General features: G+C 43.4%; 1 protein-coding gene across 4 annotated transcripts in view; it reads right to left on the bottom strand.

Annotated features, from left to right (window-relative positions):
• The window catches only part of ASPH (aspartate beta-hydroxylase), a 259,231-nt gene that overhangs the window by 193,397 nt on the left and 43,325 nt on the right, over positions 1–22,509 (bottom strand). For 3 of the 4 annotated variants that reach the window (XM_068237435.1, XM_068237433.1, XM_068237436.1), the window contains exon 2: positions 3,712–3,855. In XM_068237435.1, coding sequence (XP_068093536.1) covers positions 3,712–3,855 — 144 coding nt within the window. Of the gene's footprint in view, positions 1–3,711; positions 3,856–14,950; positions 15,329–22,509 lie in introns of those variants that run through there. The other variant, XM_068237434.1, reaches the window with a different exon arrangement.

Here is a 22,509-nt window from a genome sequence, read left to right on the forward strand (position 1 = left end):
CCCAGTTCTATTTTCTGAGGAATAATTGTAACATCGAAACATTCCTGTGGCAACCTTAGTGGGATTTTTCACCACGAACAGATCAGCGCGTTCTGTTCTATGGAGAAGGGGAGTCCAGCTGGGGAACCTTGTTTTGTAGTTCAGCGAGAACAATAGCGGGTGGAGGACAGCAATCTGCCCCCACAGTATCACTAAAGGAGGGCAGTGATGTCAAGAAAACACCTGTGCACTCTTTATGTTCTGTCAGATTTACTGTCATATTGATTATCGCAGATAGGTCCAATCTGATTTCCCAATCGATTTACCGTTCACCTCTATGGAAAAAATCAGATTGGACGTGTTGGAAATAATCGATCTGACAGAAAATCTCATCGTGTGTATCTAACATTACATTTCCAAGTGAGATCAGGAATGATCATTTCAGTTAAAGAAAGGTGAACGTAGCTCAACTCGCATAACAATGCTTTAAAGACGTGTTAGAGGGAATTTGAAGTGAAAATATACTTCTGATATAATGCTTTAGATGTGCAGTACAGCTAAGAAATAAACATTAGCAGCAGTGATATGAGTAATATTTTTTCCAGTACAGGAAGAGTTAAACTCCAGTTATCTATGCAAAAGAGCTTCACTGAACGCTCTGACTTTCAAAGTAGCAGAGAGCTCTGTCTTCTGAAACTTATTATCTCAAGTGCCTGCCACTGTATTTTGTTTTTTCTGCAGAGAAAAGTTCAATAGGTAATTAGCTTGCTCTGCTATTAGAGAATGATGCAATGCTATAAAAAAGTGTGCCTATTTTCTTTGCTACTAATGCTCTATTAATTATCCACACTACACAACCAATTCATTATATCATATTTTTTTTTCTTCGCTTCAGTGTCAGTGTTTAAGTAGAAAAGTATCTAAGCATGTATAACACAAGTTTCTGCTAGCCAAGCATAATACAGTGCAATGGGCACAAGTTCATCTAAAACTGGAAGACTGAAGACTGTAAAAACAATCTGATTTTCCTGAGGAACATAGGTAGTAGGGTTATAATTTGGTATCAATAGCATGAATCCATGGGATCAATCTAACTTGAGTCATCAGCCAGTCTGGTGGTAGTTCAGGATTAAGTACCACAGGGGAGATATGTAGTATGAATAAGCAGCAAAGGAAGCAGCAGAATATTCCATGATGTATGTCAACATGAACTACTAGACTATCACAGCAATATTTCCAACATCATCATCATCTTGGTGAAGCCATGACATAAGGAACTCCAGCTGCTTTGAGAGCAAAGGTAGACCCTGTGAAGTATAAGTTGCTAACAAAGAGCTCAGTGAGATTATAGAGAGATTCATTAAAATCAGTAAAAGAAAAACTAGAGCAAATGTGGTACAAATGCTGAGAAGATGCTCAGATTAACCACCCTGGCGTTCTGATAAGATCGCCAGGGAGGCTGCGGGAGGGTTTTTTTTTAAATTAAAAAAAAACTATTTCATGCAGCCAACTGAAAGTTGGCTGCATGAAAGCCCACTAGAGGGCGCTCCGGAGGCGTTCTTCCGATCGCCTCCGGCGCCCAGAATAAACAAGGAAGGCCGCAATGAGCGGCCTTCCTTGTTTTGCTTACACCGTCGCCATAGCGACGAGCGGAGTGACGTCATGGACGTCAGCCGACGTCCTGACGTCAGACGCCTCCGATCCAGCCCTTAGCGCTGGCCGGAACTTTTTGTTCCGGCTGCGCAGGGCTCAGGCGGCTAGGGGGACCCTCTTTCGCCGCTGCTCGCGGCGAATCGCCGCAGAGCGGCGGCGATCGGGCAGCACACGCGGCTGGCAAAGTGCCGGCTGCGTGTGCTGCTCTTTATTTGGCGCAAATCGGCCCAGCAGGGCCTGAGCGGCAGCCTCCGGCGGTGATGGACGAGCTGAGCTCGTCCATACCGCCCAGGTGGTTAAGCGTTCTGATTGGTCACTGAGGGATTATTCTACTTTTGCACCTGGAGTGCTTCAATTTTGCTCCAAATTTCTTTGAACTGCTTTTGATAAACCTGCTACACATCCTGTAAGGCTGCAATACACAATATGGACCGTTGCAAGAATTACACAAGGCTACTTTGCAGAAATACAGGTTTATAAGGGTTATAATTTGAGCCATGTTATCCATTTCCACCTTGGCATCAATATTGCAAGATCACATTGTTAACAAAATTAATATAACTTGTGCATGAACTTTAAAAGACTACACATGCATACAAGATGTACATTTGTCTCAGAATAAAATGCACTTCATATGGTTTTCTCCCTACTTGCCTGTCACTTACAGTTAACCTTACAGCTCTAAACCTCGCCCAACAGGTTTTGGACTGGTCGCTTGTCAAAAGAAACAGCCATGGGCACCGATGTGACCTTAGATAGTTTTAATTGGGCAAGGTGTTTTACTTTCACCACAAGATGGCAGAACAGGAACGTCTGCCGTCAGTCTTACAGCTGTTTCGCGCTGCTATAGAGCAGTGTGGGGCTTCAAGATGGGGAGGATGACTATAAGTAGCTTTATTAAGAGGGCCTTTTGGTCTCTTTGAGCCCCTTATACCTTCCTAGTGGTTCTGGGTTACCATGAGCTATCTGGGTACCCTCTTGTGAAACTGGCAAGGGACAGAAGTTGCCTAAACTTTCATAAAATGTTTTTAATGGTTATACTAGATCATATACAGTACATGAAAACATTGCTTTTTGGAAATTTTGAGAAAAGATGTTTAAGAAATTAAAGTAAACCTGCAACGGTAAAAAAGAGCCTCTGGGGGATAATTACCTCGGGAGGGGGAAGCCTTTTTAGGATCCATAGGCTGGGACCCAGCAGAGGGGCGCTTGTTGGCCTGTGCAATGGCGCCGCTCTGCTCAGGCTTTGGAGACAGTAGCTGAGCACAATCGGGTCCGCTCGGACCCAATCAGACTGGCTATTTCTGCTGGAGCCCGAGCGGAGAGCAGCCACTGCTCCTGTGCTGATGTAATTGTGGTCGGCTTCTCCTCCGGGCTGCCAGCACTGGATCTGGCCCTCTGAGGGAGAGGAGAGCAGTCTCATTAGGATCCAGAGGCTCCCCCCTCCTGAGGTTAGTAAGTAACCCCCCTCTTTTTTTTTCTGTTACAGGTTTACTTTTAATTACTCATGTAGCCACAGGTTTAAATAATCTTGCATCTAGATTGTAAGCCTTTGGCAGGGCCCTCTCCCCTTGTGCATCATACTTGACTGTGTGCACTTTACCCAGAATTTGGAACTTGTAATTTTTACCACTACCACTCCAGTTTATGATCTGGCATTGTACTACTGTCTGCATTGTGTTGTGTATCTTTTTTCTATTACCTGCATTGTTGTATCTATTGTCTATTACCTATATTGTTCTAGCAAGAAGTTTTAAATCAGGATGATACCATTTATTGGCTAACTAAAAATGAATAAAATAAGCAAGCTTTCGGCCTTGCAGCCTTCGTCTGGCTTATATCCTGTTAGTTTGCAAACTGGTGGTACAGACAGCTTATATACATGCAACATCAAAAGGGAAAACAGATATTTTTTTCAAGCATAAATACAATATTGTTCTGTCACCCCTGTTATTGTCTGTAACCCTATTTATTGTACAGCGCTGCGTAATATGTTGGCGCCATATAAATCTAATAAATAAAAATAATAATAAATAATTTACAGCAAGAGAGATAAGTCAATTCAATGAAGCTTCTTACCTAGAACTTCTTCATAGTCTACAAGGTCAAACCACACCACAGCTACGGATGTCCATACTCCCAGGAGGGCAATCACCATGAACCAGGTAAAGAAAGAGCTGCCGGACAAACCTTCCTTCTTCCCGTTGCCACCATGTTTTGCATCTAAAAAACAATGAACACTGGTGAATAAAGTCTTAATGCAACCAAAGCTGTAATAAAAGAGAGCAGAGAGGAAGTTCTGAGTTCAGGTCCACCTTAAATGGTTCCTTTCACATTTGATCTGTGGCAGCACACAATGCTTAGCCACATGCATCTATCCATTTAGCACACACATCTGGCATTTATCATGACTATGAACTAACTGTAACTGAACTGTAACTCCACCAGAAACACTTGACGACTCACCGAGCCTAATGGGGCCAATCTGCTACAGACAGTAGTGAATGCTTCCTGCTGGTGTATAATTTGTCCACTCCCGAGACCTTCTAAATCTGTTCAGTTGACCATCACTGGTCTTTGTACCAGTTAGCAGAAGGTAGGGTGGCCAAAGATACTTGCTACCCTAAACCCACAGACAAAAACCTCATCCATGGCAATCCTAATGCATCCAAAACTAATACAAGGTTCTGACTGAAATTAGCTTTAAGGAGACAGAGAATAATTCATGTTTAAAAGAAATCATTAAACGTACGTGTTGTAAATGTATTTTCTTTTTGTAAAATATATTTTACTTAATCCTGCAGTTTACTTAATATCTTAATGTGAGTCATAAAACAAATAGAGGCTCAGTTCCCTTCAGTGCACAAACCTACATCTAGAACTAGTGAGCTAATGTGGACTATGGCAATCCCAGTGTAGATGTACAAAAACACACAGCAGTTGCTTTACAGCCAGGATCAAACACAAAAATGCAGCAAGTGGCTCTATTCCTACCATGTACTGCCTGTCAGGGGCTGATTTATGAGCGCAAAGAAAAAGGACATCGGTAATCCTGAAGTGGATTTCTTTAGTACTCATAAGAAACAAGGAATTTGACTGGTTGAAATGGAAATTATTCCAGGATTTTTTATATACAGTATCATATCAAACGGATTTATTTTAGTAATGTGGTTTACATTTGTGGTGCTCACCTGCTAACAGCTAGCCTATTATTTCAATAAGTACATAAACCATAAACATTTCTGCCATTAAACCATCCATTCAGCCAAATCTATTCCTTCATGTTAACATCTCCAGTTGCAAGTTCTCTCCAAAGCAGTCATTCACTGCGTGTCTGTGCACGCCCACCTCACGCACTGCGTGTCTGTGCACGCCCACCTCACGCACTGCGTGTCTGTGCATATCCACCTCACGCACTGTATGTCTGTGCATACCCACCTCATGCACTGTATGTCTGTGCATACCCACCTCATGCACTGTATGTCTGTACACGCCCACCTCATGCACTGTATGTCTGTACACGCCCACCTCATGCACTGTATGTCTGTACACGCCCACCTCATGCACTGTATGTCTGTACACGCCCACCTCATGCACTGTATGTCTGTACACGCCCACCTCATGCACTGTATGTCTGTACACGCCCACCTCATGCACTGTATGTCTGTACACGCCCACCTCATGCACTGTATGTCTGTACACGCCCACCTCATGCACTGTATGTCTGTACACGCCCACCTCATGCACTGTATGTCTGTACACGCCCACCTCATGCACTGTATGTCTGTACACGCCCACCTCATGCACTGTATGTCTGTACACGCCCACCTCATTCACTGTATGTCTGTACACGCCCACCTCATTCACTGTATGTCTGTACACGCCCACCTCATTCACTGTATGTCTGTACACGCCCACCTCATTCACTGTATGTCTGTACACGCCCACCTCATTCACTGTATGTCTGTACACGCCCACCTCATTCACTGTATGTCTGTACACGCCCACCTCATTCACTGTATGTCTGTACACGCCCACCTCATTCACTGTATGTCTGTACACGCCCACCTCATTCACTGTATGTCTGTACACGCCCACCTCATTCACTATGTCTGTACACGCCCACCTCATTCACTGTATGTCTGTACACGCCCACCTCATTCACTGTATGTCTGTACACGCCCACCTCATTCACTGTATGTCTGTACACGCCCACCTCATTCACTGTATGTCTGTACACGCCCACCTCATTCACTGTATGTCTGTACACGCCCACCTCATTCACTGTATGTCTGTACACGCCCACAGAGGCACGTGGAATGATCACACTTTCTACGGGTAAAATTTGGACTCAAACAGTAGCTAGAGCCGGTCTTTCGTTCACTAACATACGCATCAATCTGGTTGTTCAGTAGATCTATAATGCTAGGAGAGCTTCTACTGCAGAAGATTTTTTGGAAAACAGGTGACTGAACTGATTTAATGATTTGTAAGTCTTTGAATAGCTGGTTGTACATTGCACAGGAAGCAGTTGTAAAACATGATCACGTTATCATGGCCCGCCAATCAAACATTACCAGACATGGAGAAATGGGTAATAAATATGAATTTTACTAAATGAGAAATCCTCCAAGAAGAATCACTGGAGAAAGGAGGTCAGAATTGGGGGGGGGGGGGGAATGAAGGGAGAAGAAAGCTGGGTCTAGCATAAGCAGTTCACACGGTGCAAATAGAGGTCTACATTTTTCATACTCCCAGGACTATGGTAGCTGGGGTGAAGCCATACATATAGCTATACATGCTTCAAGTGGTCAGAGCTGCCCTGTACAGTAAGTCTATGTGGAATCAGAATACTGTAATTTAATTTTGCCAAGTACAAAGGGGGGGTTTGTACCAGGAATTGGTTCTGGAAGGAGCGGTTGGACGGTGAGAGAAGGGGGGGGGGGGAGGAATAGGGTGAAAGACCCAGAAACAACAGCGGAACTTGTCGCTTAAACGCTGTCCAGTCAAACGAACGGACTATCGCTTACCGCCAATTACCGTCGTTTGCGCAACCGCCGGGTTTCAATTCTAATTTTCCCCGTGGTCTGCTCAGTGCTTCGCTGATCCTGGAGGCAACTTGTTGCTTTCCAGATTATTTACCGCCACGTTTACGTGCCCCTTCTGCAGGGATGAAATAGTTGCATGCTGGGAAGTGCAGCCCTAAGCAACACTTGCAGAAAAATCATGTCGAACGAGACGCCAGACTGCCGGTTCAGAGGTCTGTCTGAACCAGGCTTAAAACTGTGGAAGCAGGAGAATTACATTCAAACAGACACCAATATTTTGGTAAAGAACAGAAATTTTATTCAAATGAGCAGCTTTTCTTTGATCAGAACCCGATTTCTTATGGGACATTTTTTTTGCCAAGTAGAGGTTTAAAGCACCCTTGAGACTTTCCCCTAAGAAAGTGAGCTATGGCCAACAAAACACATTCTAGGGGGAAGGTCCAGTTTATAACTTGAGGGGACACAGGTACATGTTCTAATGCAAGTATTGCTTTTAAGCAGCACTACACTAATCAAAAACTACAAGAGAAGTAACATGTCTTTAATGTCTAAAGTGACATATGAAAGTATCATACACTTTTTAGATTGAAACAAGCAATACGCAGAAGGCATCTGCCAAGTTCCTCACCATCTAGTGCCCTCATGAAATGAATACCAAGCAGACTATCTGTACTGGCTGTCATATTGTTAAGAGAGAAGTCAGGAACCATATTAAAATAGGCTACATGTAATATAGCAGCCACAGCCACATGGCATTATGACAGATCCCACAAAGACAAAAGCTACAAGTGTTTGAATAACCCTACCCACAACAGAATGCAAACAATGTGTCCTGAGGACAATGCAGCCTTTTCATTAGAGACAACTGTAGCTAACAGCACTGTATCCTTTCCCACAAGCCAAGGACACTGCACACAACATGCCTGTGCAGAGCATACTCCTCTACAGGCATTAAAGGTACATGGAAAAAAGGCAGAGGAAAAAAATTAAAACAAACACTAGAGACTCTATTCTAATCTACCTATTCTAATCAGGGCTGTGGAGTTGGTACAAAAATCTTCCGACTCCAACTCCTCAGTTTATGAAACCACGACCCCAACTCCGACTCCTTAGTCTAATACTTAACAGGGTTGTGGATTTTGTACAAAAATCATCCGACTCCTCAGTTTATTAAATCAACGACTCCGAGTGCCCAAAATTGCCCAGATTCCTCAACTCCACAGCCCTGATTGTAATGCTTCATACACACTTGAGATAAAAGTCTTTGGAAAATGCAAGATCACAGACCAATTTTACCCCCTTCCATGTAGTATGAGAGCCATACTCTAGTCTACACAGTCTATTCTGTGGAGCTGCACTCCCCATCAGATAAAATCTTTGCAAGATGCTGCACACAAAGATGCCCGTACACATTCAAAAGATTATTATCTGCAAAAGATCTGTTCCTGCTAAAGATCCATTCCTGCAAAATGCATTCATAGTCTATGAGATCTGCAGATCCTCATATACACCTAGTTTAACAGACTTCATCTGCATATCTGGCAATCATCTGCAGATCTGAAGATCCATCCTGGTGGATCTGATCTGCAGATGATCTGCAGATGATTGTCTGTTAAACCAAGTGTGTATGAGGATCTGCAGATCTCATAGACTATGAATGCATTTTGCAGGAACGGATCTTTTGCAGGAACAGATCTTTTGCAGATACTGATCTTTTGAATGTGTACGGGCATCTTTGTGTGCAGCATCTTGCAAAGATTTTATCTGATGGGGAGTGCAGCTCCATAGAATAGACTGTGTAGACTAGAGTATGGCTCTCATACTACATGGAAGGGGGTAAAATTGGTCTGTGATCTTACATTTTCCAAAGACTTTTATCTCAAGTGTGTATGAAGCATAAGGCTCAACACACACCATACAATCCTGGTTGTTCAATCTTACCACTTTCATGTAGTATAAGAGCTTATCCAATCAATCATTCAAGGTATTTTCAATCTGTTGGTCCTTATACTACATAGATTTGGTAAATCTGTACAACCAAGATTGTATGGTGTGTGTTGAGCTTTATATTGATATTCTGCAGCTACACAGAATTCACTAGGGGTGAATTACAAAGCTAGATGAACAGTGAGGGGACGTTGTGTTCAGTTCCAGTCAGATGCATGGTATTATGTAAAACGTTTGCTACAAAACTGGATGTTTATAGTAGAAAAGGCTGCAAATCACATTGTCTCTTAAAGTGGACCTGAACTCATGCACAGGACTCAAGGAAAACACAGATTAATCCACCCTGTTTATGTTTTGAGTGAATGAAGAGCCCGATTTCTCCTCATCTGTAAGTAATCCCAAGTGTAATTTGAGCTCTCAGCTGTGACAGCACAGAAATTCGGCAGTTTCGAGACAGCTAATTTGATAACACAGGATGTCAACCCTTTCTCTACTTCCATGAAAGCAGGAAGTAGACACACTGCAGATTTATTGCAGGAGTTCTGTAAGCTGTAACAAGGAAATGTTTTCTTTAAAAAGGTTATTATGCTGTTGCTTATCTTTTAAAGCAGAAAGGAAGTTCTGAGTTCAGGTCTGAACTTTATTTTATTTATTTAAACCAAACCTGAAGTGAAAAACTTAGACAATTGTACGAGTGGTACTAATAGAACATTACCAAGATAGAAATGAAACCATTGAACTGAAAATAAAAAGCAGTATTTGTTCTAAGATTGCATCAGACGGTCACAGCTGCTGTTTAACATCCAAACTCTGCCTTGTTGAGCTGAAAAAGAAACCTAAGCAATGACCTTTTTAACTTTCCTGCACTAAAACCTTTTCAGAATCTCTTTCACCCTAACCTATCGGCTTCTATTTGCCTTTCAGGAAACCAGACTAACTTGACAAGCTGTTCTACAAGCTCTTTTGCATTTTTAACACTTTCTGAACTAGAAAATTCAAAGGGACTTCAGACAATTTCTTAGTACAGTATTACTAATGTGCGTTTATCGCATCATGGGGAGTATGCACTAAACTACTTTAACCACTTCAGGTTCCGGGGTTTTTACCCCTTCGGTTTTTACCCCTTCAGGTTCCTGCCAATTTTGGCAGATCAGTTGTGTCACTACTTAAACAGCAAAACATTTTTATTACCTATGCCATCAAATTGATACATACTTTTCTTTTCCAGGACAAACTAGGCTTTCTTTTGGTAATTTTTTTTTAAGTATTTTTTAAATTTCACAGCAATTAATCAAAGAAAATAAGGCATGAACGCAAAAATTAGACATTTTTTCAGGCTCCCCACTTCCTAATTTTTACATGGTAAGTGCCACAATTGTAAAACACCTCAGAATACATTACTTGGCTCGCCCCAGTTAAAACGATACATGCCATATTTTTTCACTAGTTAGGCATGTAGTGTACCATTATCGCTAGCCTGTGCTGAATACAATACATTACATGCAACGCATTTCCACAGGTTATTCTGCTTAACGCAGTTTCGTGCATACAGCCCCATGTCACTTCAGGTATTATAAAAGGTTATAAAATTTTAAGGTTATAAAATTGTTTTAAATAAACTATGATTTTCTAAAACTGATATTAACCTCCCTGGTAATACGCAGTTTTAGAGGCTGTGTCCGCGGGAGGATTTAAAAAAAAAAAAAATAAAACTTGCGCTATATGCTTAAGCTAGCACTTCGCTAGCTAATTATGTCTCCCAAGCCCCCCGGCACCCAACTAAACCCCCCGATCGCCGCCGGCAATATTTACCTCTCCGCGATCCCCGCAGCTTCACTCGTCGCTATGGCGACAATCGGACAAGACGTCATGTGCAGTCCCGATCCTCCCCATAGCGAAGCCTGGAGCTGATTGGGAGGCTGCGCCATCGCGGGATCCCTGGGGGGGGGGGGGTACATATTAGGGTGGTGATCGGAGGGACAGAATTAGCTAGCGAAGTGCTAGCTTAAGCATATAGCGCACGTTTTTTTTAGAAAATCCTCCTGGGGCCATGTATTCCTCTGCGGTGGCTAGCCCGACCCCAGGTCAGGCTTACCGCCAGGTAGGTTAAAAACAACAACTCTTTGCAAAAAATTATTAGTAGGTCTGCAGTTCTTACGGCCCTTTCACACTGATGCGGTGCGGCCTATGATGAAGTTCATTCTTTCCACGTTGCGGTACGCTGCACCGGAAGTTCCAATTTAACGCTTGCGCAGAACTATTTTTCCATGCGGATCCTGTAGCGGCCCAGAAGTCATGTTAGTCTATGTCGATGCACTTTAAAAAAAAAAAAAAAGTTGGCGTTGCAGCGTGCAAGTGTATTTTCACAATATGCTTCTGTGCACTTCCACATACCCGAAGCAGGAAGTGACCGCAAGCACGCGTCACTTCCTGCTTGGACGATTGCCAGACAGATGACACCATGTACTAACGCGGTGTTCCCTAAAGGCCTGTTTTTGGTGGTGTGATGCTTGCGATGCACCGCACCGCTAATGCCAAGCTACTGTCTGAAACCAGCCTCAGCAGAAAAAGGGATGACAAGCAGCGCACATCAGAGCAGCTTTAGGTGCCTCAGGTGGGGTGAGCAGCAGCACAATTCACTCAGGGTGGGTCAGAGGTTGTATTTTTTTTTTTCCCTTCACTCTCAACAACAGAGTTATTTCTCACCCACAAATCTTCCACAGGTGTTTACCTCCAGCAGACTAATAACTCATCAGTGCCTTCCTCCCTGGGATATTTCACAAGCTGCTTCAGCACACTGTATTCCGCTGACGGCTTATATAACTACTTGCCCTGATGCTATTTTGATATGAGCAAAGCTAATCTGCCAGTAGAAAAAAAAAAAAAAGCCAACAGCAGAGATCATTCTAATTTTAAATTCCCTGTTCGCTCCCATCTAAGCTGAGGCGTATGCCATGACGTGGAGGAGGCCAATGGAGAGCAGCTAGTGAGTGATCCACCTTCAGATGATACTTGCACAATCATGCGAAAAGTTCTGTTTCCGTTGATGGTGAACACACACTGGAGGCAAAATAGTGTTAAGCATTGAAGAGGGGAGGTTAATGGGAGGCATTGGAGGGGGTGTGAGGCAGAGGCCAAGGGGAAAGATAGTGTGAGGCAACAGAGAAGGGGATGTTAGTATGGTGCAGAGACCAGGGGGAAGGTTAGTGTGAGGCATTGGACAGAGTGAGGTTAGTGTGAAGCAGTGGCCAGGGGGAAGGTTAGTGTGAGGCATTGGACAGAGTGAGGTTAGTGTGAAGCAGTGGCCAGGGGGAAGGTTAGTGTTAGGCATTGGACAGAGTGAGGTTAGTGTGAAGCAGTGGCCAGGGGGAAGATCGTGTGAGGCATTGGAGAGGGAGGTGTTGGTGTGATGCAGAGACCATGGGGAAGGTTAGTGTGAGCCATTGGAGAGGGGGTGTGATAGTGTGAGGCAATAGAAAGGGGGATGTTAGTGTGAGGCAGTGGCCAGGGAGAAGGAAAGTGTAAGGAATTACAGAAGGGGGGGGGGGGGGGGGGTTAGTGTGATGCAGAGACCACTACTGTCATTTCCCTATGGCAGCATGCTCCAGCTTGTCTTCAGGATAAGTAGCACGTTTGTCCATGGATCATTTGCCTGAAGCAGTCATGAACAAAGGTTTCAGACAACCAGTTGGAAGCGTGTTCTGCACCTTATGTCCCTGTACCAGCTGAGGTTAATTCAGCCATGCACAAGACGATTGCTCTGACAGATATGAGCAGTATGATGGGATATGCTAGTAATTCATGCCAACCTTCCCATCGATGAACTACCCAAAATTAATGACAAGTTAATCATTCATAACTAATGATTAGGAATGGCAGTAAATGTTCACTGAAGTAATCCAGGGATGGAAAACTGCATACGGTATCTAGATACCTCTCTCCAGATAGTCTCTCCAGTTAAGCAGCAGGAGAGTTTTAGGAGCTTATCCTGGGAATACACAATGAGATTTTTCAGTTGATTTAGTGTCCAATCTTATTTTCGATCAATTTTCTTATCTGCGCTTATCAATTTCCATTCACTTCTATGAGAAATCAATCAGAAAAACGATCAAAAATAAGATCGGACATGTCGGAAATTATCTATCGAACCATCTATCTGCTGAAAAAAAAAAAAAAAAAAAAAAAATTATGGTGTATTCCCAGCATATGAGAGAAACTGAAAAGTCCAGTGCCAGCTGTAATTCTGAAGGAGCCTACTTAAAGAGACGCTGAAGCGAAAAAAAATATATGATATAATGAATTGGTTGTGTACTATGAATAATTACTAGAAGATTAGCAGCAAAGAAAATATTCTCATACTTTTATTTTCAGGTATGTAGTGTTTTTTCTAACATTGCATCACTCTATAATATGTGCAGATTACACAACACTCAGCATTCAAAATGAGTCTTTCAGAGCAGTCTGTGAAGTAATGACATCTCCTCTGCCAGAGGAAAAGTAAACAGTTCACTTACAGTTGAGACAACAAAAGTCAGATAACAGCCCTCTCCACGACTAAGTTAGTCTGAGAGCTTAATAGCTTTTTTGCATAGAAATAACAACTGGAGTTTCTCAACTCTTCCTGTACTGGAAACAATTAGACTGATGTATCGGATCTTAATGTTTTTTTCTTAGCTGTACTACACATACAAATCATAATATCATCATTTTTTTTTTTTCGCTTCAGTGTCTCTTTAAAGGGAACCTAAACCGAGAAAGATATGGATTTTTCCTTTAAAATAAATACTAGTTGCCTGACTCTTCTGCTGATCCTGTGTCTATAATACGTTTAGCCTCAGCCCGTGAACAAGCATGCAGATCAGGTGATCTGACTGAAGGCAAACTGGATTAGCTGCATGCTTGTTTCAGGGTGTGATTCAGCCACTACTCAGCCAAAGAGATCAGCAGGACTGACAAGCAACTGGTAAGGTTCCTTTTAACTCCTGGGATTGGGACAGCCATGAAGTAAGTGATTAGAGGTATAAGCGGCAACTGAATGTGTTTACAACCTCCTTTATAATCAAGTGCACGTAAAAGTTACATTACGTAACAGTACTTAGGTTAGACCCTCTTAGCCGAGAAGGACGGTTTAGGAACCACCTTGGCCGACAATCTAGCGCATGTATTTCCCCACCCACAACCCCCCTCCCCTAAAGCGTTGGACTGCTGGATCATCAAAGTGAAAGTCCGAATCTTCCTTACCCCTCCCGCTCTGCCGTGTGCCATGTGTGGTCCGTCCTCCATGGCAACAGAACACATAGATAGACTGGAGGCTAGCGACATGTCTACAGTATTCGGTTCCAAACTCTCAGCCAAGCGATTGAGTACCAATTATTGCGGGTGAAAAACTGTGTATGCACCTTTTAGCTGAATACACATGCACAAATAAATAGTAAGACGAAGCTGCTCATAATTCCTAACCCACAATACACCTATCCTCTATGAGTACTGAACAATGCACTGCACCATTCATTTACCAGATAGACTGCAGATTAACTAATCCAATCAACCAAACACTCGGCAATTATTGTGTACTCAATGCAATATAGAATGATGCAACCATCAATTCACCCACCACCTAATTCATGGAAATATATTACTGGTTCTGACCATGCCGCTGGTGGTAAAAATGGATCTCAAGTTACCCATCCTGAGGCAATTAAGCAATTTCAGGCATGTCCAATAACTACCATGTAGACAGTTGTTGTAGGACATCATCATGTACAGTTCCAAAGGCACGCTGTCGTCTTGGGTCAGGAAATGTATAAAAAAAAAAAAAAAAAAAAAAAAAAAAAAAAAAAAAGCATACAGCAGATGAAATGTTTGCCTTCTTAGGTGGACTTACACAACCTAGCTCTAGGACACCAATGGACAAACTAAAATGAAATTCAGGAATCTATCCTATCCAATTAGTAGAAAAAGTTTAGGAGCCAATTCCGTAGACTACACAGTAAAAAAAGTAAGGCACCAGCTAAGCTGTTGAAGGCATAAGTTACCCGGGGACCTGCATACTGGGATACCAATATACCCACCACAATCAATATATACTGTGGGAGGAAATAAAGATACACTGCAGAGCTCAATGTATGACAGGCATTCACATAAAAAGGCACACCGAAGCAATCATGACAGATACCAGGAAAAGTCCCTCGGAACACAAACGCTGCTTTGCTCTTTGAGTACCTGTTGCCTTGAAACCACCAGAGCCGTCACAAGTAATATTTCATCCCTGACTAACATCTAGTGGCATGCATGCTCATTTTCCACAGGAAAGGTAGCCGTACCTGTATCTTCAGCCATGCCTCAGGCACAGTGTGCCCATAAATATCTGTGACAGTCACCTCCGGAAAGTCTTCAGCCCAAGAAGGGAACCAGCATCCTCCATCCAGCGGGGTGAAATGGCTGCGCACAGTACAGTCAGCTAGATTCCGAAACTAGACCTGCCCTGCAAGGCTGCTGCAAGTCTATTAATAGGAGTCCTGGCTCCTGAAGCCAAACTCTCGCAGGCACTCATATGGAAATCCTGCGCTATGTAACAAGTACGCTACAAAGTTTTAACTCCTTGCTAACCAATGGATAAAGTCTGTATGCTTCACGCAGGCGGCTCGGAGCAAAGCGTGCCAGTGTTCTTTACGCAGCAGATGATGAAAAGCATGTTCAGTCGGCTCTGCACCATATAATCCAGGACTATTTGGAGAGTGAATTAGAGCAGACTGCTGTACAGCTGGCTCTGGCCACGTATTTCCAATCAGGCCATTTACTCTAGTGCTTCGTCTAAACAGCAGCTGTAAAACCGGCCCAGAAATAAAAAGCTCTATTGGCATTTCTCCCTGCCAGCCAGAACAAAAGCCTTAACAATAGAGAATGCTAAAGCGGCATCATAATGACATATAGTAGAATGCAGTAAACGACTATTCAGGATGGTATCAGGCAAATCAGGCGCATGTGGCTTCTGGACAAAATCGGGCACTGCCATAAACTTTAGTTGAAAATATTGGCAAGTTGGTGCCCAAAAAGGGACATTCGGGTACCACTGTGGTTTTTTTTTTCCTCTGGTTTAAAAAGGAAACACCAGGGAAAACTAACAAAATGAGCTTTACTTACCCGGGGCATCCTACAGCCCCTGACAGCCGATATGTCCCTCGCCGCAGCACCGGTGTCCCGGGATCCCCTCAGTTGTGGATGCCGACCTTGCGAGGTTGGCATCCATAGGGCCTGTGCCACTTTCAATCACGCTTACGTGGTCTGGAGCATTCTGCTCAGGCGCAGTAGTTCTGAAAACAAACGCTCCAGACCACGTGAGCAGGTGATTGACAGTGGCGGTCATGCAGGCACAGTGGATGTCGAACTGGCGACGTCAGCATCCGCAACAGGGGGATCCCGAGACACTTCTGCAGTGGGGGCAGTTAGGGTAAGGCATCAGTAGTGGAGGGTCCTGTGTGAGAGTAGGTTAGGTTCAGCCATAGTAAAATATTAGCAACAATCACCAATATTTTACTAAGGAAAATTAACACTTGAAATAGAGCATCTGTAAATTTATTGATATTCTACGGTCAGCACTATTCCTGCACCAGAAATTCACGTACACATTCAGGATACACACTTTTTTGGTAACTTTCCTGGTTTAGCATCAGAAACACTTCCTATATCTATATATTGGTAAGTAGACCCGCCCTCTTAGCGATTCTTAGCCCAGGCTGTTTAGATAGGCAGAATTATGTCCCTAGAGCATACTGGGAGACCAGGTATATTTTGTACTGCCTTTGGGACATTGAATATACAGTGGGTTGCAAAAGTATTCGGCCCCCTTGAAGTTTTCCACATTTTGTCATATTACTGCCACAAACATGAATCAATTTTATTGGAATGCCACATGAAAGACCAACACAAAGTGGTGTACACGTGAGAAGTGGAACGAAAATCATACATGATTCCAAACATTTTTTTACAAACAAATAACTGCAAAGTGGTATGTGCATAATTATTCGGCCACCTTTGATCTGAGTGCAGTCAGTTGCCTATAGACATTGCCTGATGAGTGCTAATGACTAAATAGAGTGCACCTGTGTGTAATCTAATGTCAGTACAAATACAGCTGCTCTGTGAGGGCCTCAGAGGTTGTCTAAGAGAATCTTGGGAGCAACAACACCATGAAGTCCAAAGAACACACCAGACAGGTCAGGGATAAAGTTATTGAGAAATTTAAAGCAGGCTTAGGCTACAAAAAGATTTCCAAAGCCTTGAACATCCCACGGAGCACTGTTCAAGCGATCATTCAGAAATGGAAAGAGTATGGCACAACTGTAAACCTACCAAGACAAGGCCATCCACCTAAACTCACAGGCCGAACAAGGAGAGCGCTGATCAGAAATGCAGTCAAGAGGCCCATGGTGACCCTGGACGAGCTGCAGAGATCTACAGCTCAGGTGGGCGACTCTGTCCATAGGACAACTATTAGTCATGCACTGTACAAAGTTAGGCCTTTACTGAAGAGTGGCAAGAAGAAAGGCATTGTTAACAGAAAGCATAAGAAGTCCCGTTTGCAGTTTGCCACAAGCCATGTGGGACACAGCAACCATGTGGAAGAAGGTGCTCTGGTCAGATGAGACCAAAATGGAACTTTTTGGTCAAAATGCAAAACGCTATGTGTGGCGGAAAACTAACACTGCACCTCACTCTGAACACACCATCCCCACTGTCAAATATGGTGGTGGCAGCATCATGCTTGGGGGGTGCATCTCTTCAGCCGGGACAGGGAAGCTGGTCAGAGTTGATGGGAAGATGGATGGAGCCAAATACAGGGAAAACTTGGAAGAAAACCTCTTGGAGACTGCAAAAGACTTGAGACTGGGGCGGAGGTTCACCTTCCAGCAGGACAATGACCCTAAACATAAAGCCAGGGCAACAATGGAATGGTTTAAAACAAAACATATCTATGTGTTAGAATGGACCAGTCAAAGTCCAGATCTAAATCCAATCGAGAATCTGTGGCAAGATCTGAAAACTGCTGTTCACAAATGCTGTCTATCTAATCTGACTGAGCTGGAGCTGTTTTGCAAAGAGGAATGGGCAAGGATTTCAGTCTCTAGATGTGCAAAGCTGGTAGAGACATACCCTAAAAGACTGGCAGCTGTAATTGCAGCAAAAGGTGGTTATACAAAGTATTGACTCAGGGGGCCAAATAATTACGCACACCCCACTTTGCAGTTATTTATTTGTAAAAAATGTTTGCAATGATGTATGATTTTCGATCCACTTCTCACATGTACACCACTTTGTATTGGTCTTTCACGTGGAATTCCAATAAAATTGATTTTGTTGCAGTAATGTGACAAAATGTGGAAAACTTCAAGGGGGCCGAATACTTTTGCAACCCACTGTACAAACATTTTGCAGAGATCACCGGCTAGTGCTAAAGATGTTGCTGCCTGTGATAAATTTCAGAACATGAATTCGGATGAGGAAAGATTTTACAATAGGCAAACACTAATCTTTCTATTATTTGCAGTGGGCGTGTATGACAGCATGTGTAGTGGCATATACACACATGCCTGGAGGCAGAAAACAGGCTTTTTATTAAGCAGGATACAATTGTTTGCTAAAATTGTAATGGGCACCTTCTTGGAGCCATGGAATAGAGCTTGCCAAGTTTTAGTTACAATAGACCTGGATGAAACTGTATCAGATAGCAGAGACATTGTATAGGGATAGTGATTGTTTGTACACACCATAGTCCACATCAAGCACTGTACTACACAGGAATTAAAGTGGACGTGTTCAAATACTCCAGCTATTAAACGTTTAGTATTGTTTTAGAAGGATTAGCGTTAGGTGAAAAGGTAAAGGAAGATCAGATTTAATATTTGGGGTTAGTGTCAGGAAGGAATGTACATTGGCAGAGAGTGGTAGGGTTAAGCATTAGGGAGGGTTTCATGTTGGGGAGTTACGCCCTGGACACACGTATAAGGGACTATCGCCAAGAAAGGATCAGGACTCAATTCCTTGGCAGTGTGGGGCTGACGCTGTCCAGTTGCTATGGAAGAAACGGAAGGCCAACAGAGCATTGCAATATGGAACAGCACAGAGCAGGTGGGATCAGTAAGAGAACAATGCCCTTGTGCCAGTGCTCGGCTCAGACTATCCGCTACCGAGAGGGGGTGGGGGTGGGGGGACACAATGTACACTCGGCTGCTTTGAGCAGGCAAGAACTATCTAGCATGTGGACAAAGCTTAACCACTTAACGACCAGCTAACGCTGATAAGCAGTGGCTGGTCGCATGGGGATTTCCATGGAAACGGCCGCTCCCTGTCAGTTCATGGCGGGGGGCTCCGTGAACAGCCTGCGAGCCTCCGATCGCGGCTTGCAGGCTAAATGTAAACACCTGGGGAAGTAATCCCCGGTGTTTACATCGTACGGCGCTGCTGTCACAGCAGCGCCATAAAGGAGATAGGAGATCCCCGGCCTCTGATTGGCCAGGGATCGCCGCCGTCTGATAGGCTGAAGCCTATCTGAGGCGGTACAGGACGGATCGCTGTCCTGTACCGCCCATAGTGAGGAGGGGAGGGAGAGAAGGAGAGCGAGGGCGGAATAGCACTGTGGAGGGGGGCTTTGAGGACCCCCCAAGGCACAACAGCGCGGCGGCGATCAGACCCCCCACCCCCCACCAGCAGGACATCCCTCTAGTGGGAAAAAGGGGGGGGGGGGAAGAGTCTGATCACCCTGCCTGACACCTGATCTGTGCTGGGGGCTGAAGAGCCCACCCAGCACAGATCACACAAAAATCCCCTGGTCCTTAAGTGGTTAAGGAAGAAGAAAGATGGTTGCAGGTCAGCCAATCGATAGGAAGAAGTAGTGCTAAATACCCGACAAAAGCATGGCTACAGACCTCATATTGTACATATTTATGTTCTATCAGTCTTAGCCACAGCACAAGAGAACCGATGTGTATCATTCACATACCCAGTACTCACTTTCTTCAGTCAAAATAATCATGTATTACCATTTTGGCTGAAAATCTAGTCTGTAGAGTTATGCTGAACAGCTTTACCGCTGGAACACACACACACACACACACACACACACACACACACACTTTGACCTTTTGGTTATATACACAGTGCTTTGTCATAAACCCCAGACTAAAAAAAACAAATACTAAAACAAACATTAAACAATTAAGGGACTGACCGGTTTCCTCCTCTGCTCATACAAGCACTGCTACGCTTATCATTTGAACGTGTCTGTACAGTAACTACCCTGATCAAACAGTTTGGAGGTTTGCTTCATGCAGCATCTTCAATTCTAGACTCCACTCTGTCGCCTTTTGAGCCCCAAGCAGAAGCTTCAGCAAAGCTGATAAAGACAGGATTGCAGACAGTCCGATTCTCAGAAGCCAGAAGAGCAATGGGGACAGTGATGTCCTCGCTCAGTGCAGCGCGTTGCCTCTGGCTTCATTCCACTGCCTGCCCTAAACACCACTCACAGGACATTCACATTCATTGAATAGCGCTGGTTTCCACCAGCAATTCACAATTCTACACATAACCACAAATGTTCACTTATAACTGAATTATTGCAAATTTCCTTCTGTTTTAAGAAGGCAATTACACCAAGCTTTGCTTTTTTAGTAAGAGGGCTTTTTGGTCCCTTTTATCCCCCTACACATTCCTAGTAGTTTGGGTCACCCTGAGCTGCTTGGTTACTCTGTTTTACTCATCCAAGCCCTATTTCTTTCAGCCTTATCACTCCCTGCCATGTACTGATGAGGACCAAAAGTCCGAAACAGGCTGTCTACATGTGGGTTTGATATGGCTGTGTAAAACTTAAAGCTATAAGCTTGCTATACACCAGCGGTTCTGGATGCTTGCTTGGCTTAACAAGGGCGAAAAGGGATAATTTGCATATTTAGTGGTAGTGCATTGTGGGTAACCACAAATGTTCACTTATAACTGAATTATTGCAAATTTCCTTCTGTTTTAAGAAGGCAATTACACCAAACAATTCTACACAGTAATACCAAGTCAAAAACAGATGTCAACGAGGTGCTAACAATTCAAATCAAGTTCAGATGACTAAACTTTCAAGACAGACTTTCAGACAATGCCTTTAAAGAGATACTGAAGCGAAAAAAAATATATGATATAATGAATTGGTTGTGTACTATGAATAATTACTAGAAGATTAGCAGCAAAGAAAATATTCTCATATTTGTATTTTCAGGTATATAGTGTTTTTTCTAACATTGCATTATTCTATAATATGTGCAGATTACACAACACTAAGCTTTCAAAATGATTCTTTCAGAGCAGTCTGTGAAGTAATGACATCTCCTCTGGCAGAGGAAAAGCAAATATTCCAGGAACAGTTGAGATAATAAAAGTCAGATAACAGCCCTCTCCACCACTAACTTAGTTGGAGAGCTTAATGGCTTGTTTGCATAGAGATAACAACTGGAGTTTCTCAACTCTTCCTGTACTGGAAACAATTAGACTGATGTATCTGATCTTAATGTTTTATTTCTTAGCTGTACTACACATACAAATCATAATATCATATTTTTTTTTCACTTCAGTGTCTCTTTAAAGCGGACCTAAACTCAGAACTTCTTCTCTGCTTTAAAAAAAGATAAGCGCCAGCGTAAACATTTAAAGAAAAACAGTTACAGCTGATACAAATGCTGCAATAAATCTGCATTGTCTACTTCCTGCTTTCACGGAAGCAGACAGAGGGTTAACATTGGGTGTTTAAAAATTAGCTGCTCTGCTGAGTTTCCTAGAGCTGACACAGCTAAGTGTTCAAATTACAATTGTGATTAGTCACAGAAAAGGGTGAATTAGACTGGCTAAGCTCTCTAAATACATACAGGGTGCATTTCTCTTTCTTTTCCTTCTGTCCTGTGCAAGAGTTCAGCTCCACTTTAAGAATCTTGATCCTGCTCCATGCTGACTTGTATAAATGTAATAACAACCTTCAGGTCAGCACAGGTTACAGAAGGCATTCTCAAAATACAGCCAGATCCAGAACACTACCTGCATTCCTCTACTACCTGATCCCCACTAGTGATAAGAAGTAAACAGCTACCTGCTAAGAAACCCTGCAGTTCTCCCTCACCACTGTTATGTAACACAAACTAGACAAATAGAAAAGACAAAACATTTATATCGCGCTTTTCTCCTGGCGGACTCAAAGCGCCAGAGCTGCAGCCACAAGGACGCACCCTATAGGCAGTAGCAGTGTTAGGGAGACTTGCCTAATGTTCCTACAGAATAGGTGCTGGCTTACTGAACAGGCAGAGCAGAGATTTGAACCCTGGTCTTGTGTGTCAGAGGCAAAGCCCTTAACCATTACACCATCCAGCCACTCATCTAATGGGACAAAGAGGTAAGAGGTAAAAGCAGAGTCCAAGAATGGGGCATGAGCAACACCCCCACTCACGAGAAGAGCTTGGCATTTTAATACTATATCCTCATAATTTGATGCTTTTTACATCAAACCACCGCCTGTGTGCCAGAAGCATGCAAAACATAGTCACTGCTCAGGATGTATCACAAAGTTTTGGCCAGAAAAAATGGGTAAGAGGAAGTAGCTTGGGGACAGAGACTGAATGAGGAACAAAGGGTGGCTGGATACCAGGGTCAAATCCGGACTAAGACCAGTACTTGTCCAAGAACTCCTTACTGGTCAATACTTAATGCTCCAAATGTCAATAAGGATGGCTTACCGGAGCTCTCCTTAAAGGACATCCAAGTTGACATGTGACATGATGAGATAGACGTGTATGTACAGTGCCTTGTACACAAAGCACTATGTTGTGCTCCTTTCGTTCCTTTTCTCCCTTAAGAG

The sequence above is a fragment of the Hyperolius riggenbachi genome, chromosome 5 (genome assembly GCF_040937935.1).
Source record: "Hyperolius riggenbachi isolate aHypRig1 chromosome 5, aHypRig1.pri, whole genome shotgun sequence".
In the NCBI taxonomy this organism is placed as follows: Eukaryota; Metazoa; Chordata; class Amphibia; order Anura; family Hyperoliidae; genus Hyperolius; species Hyperolius riggenbachi.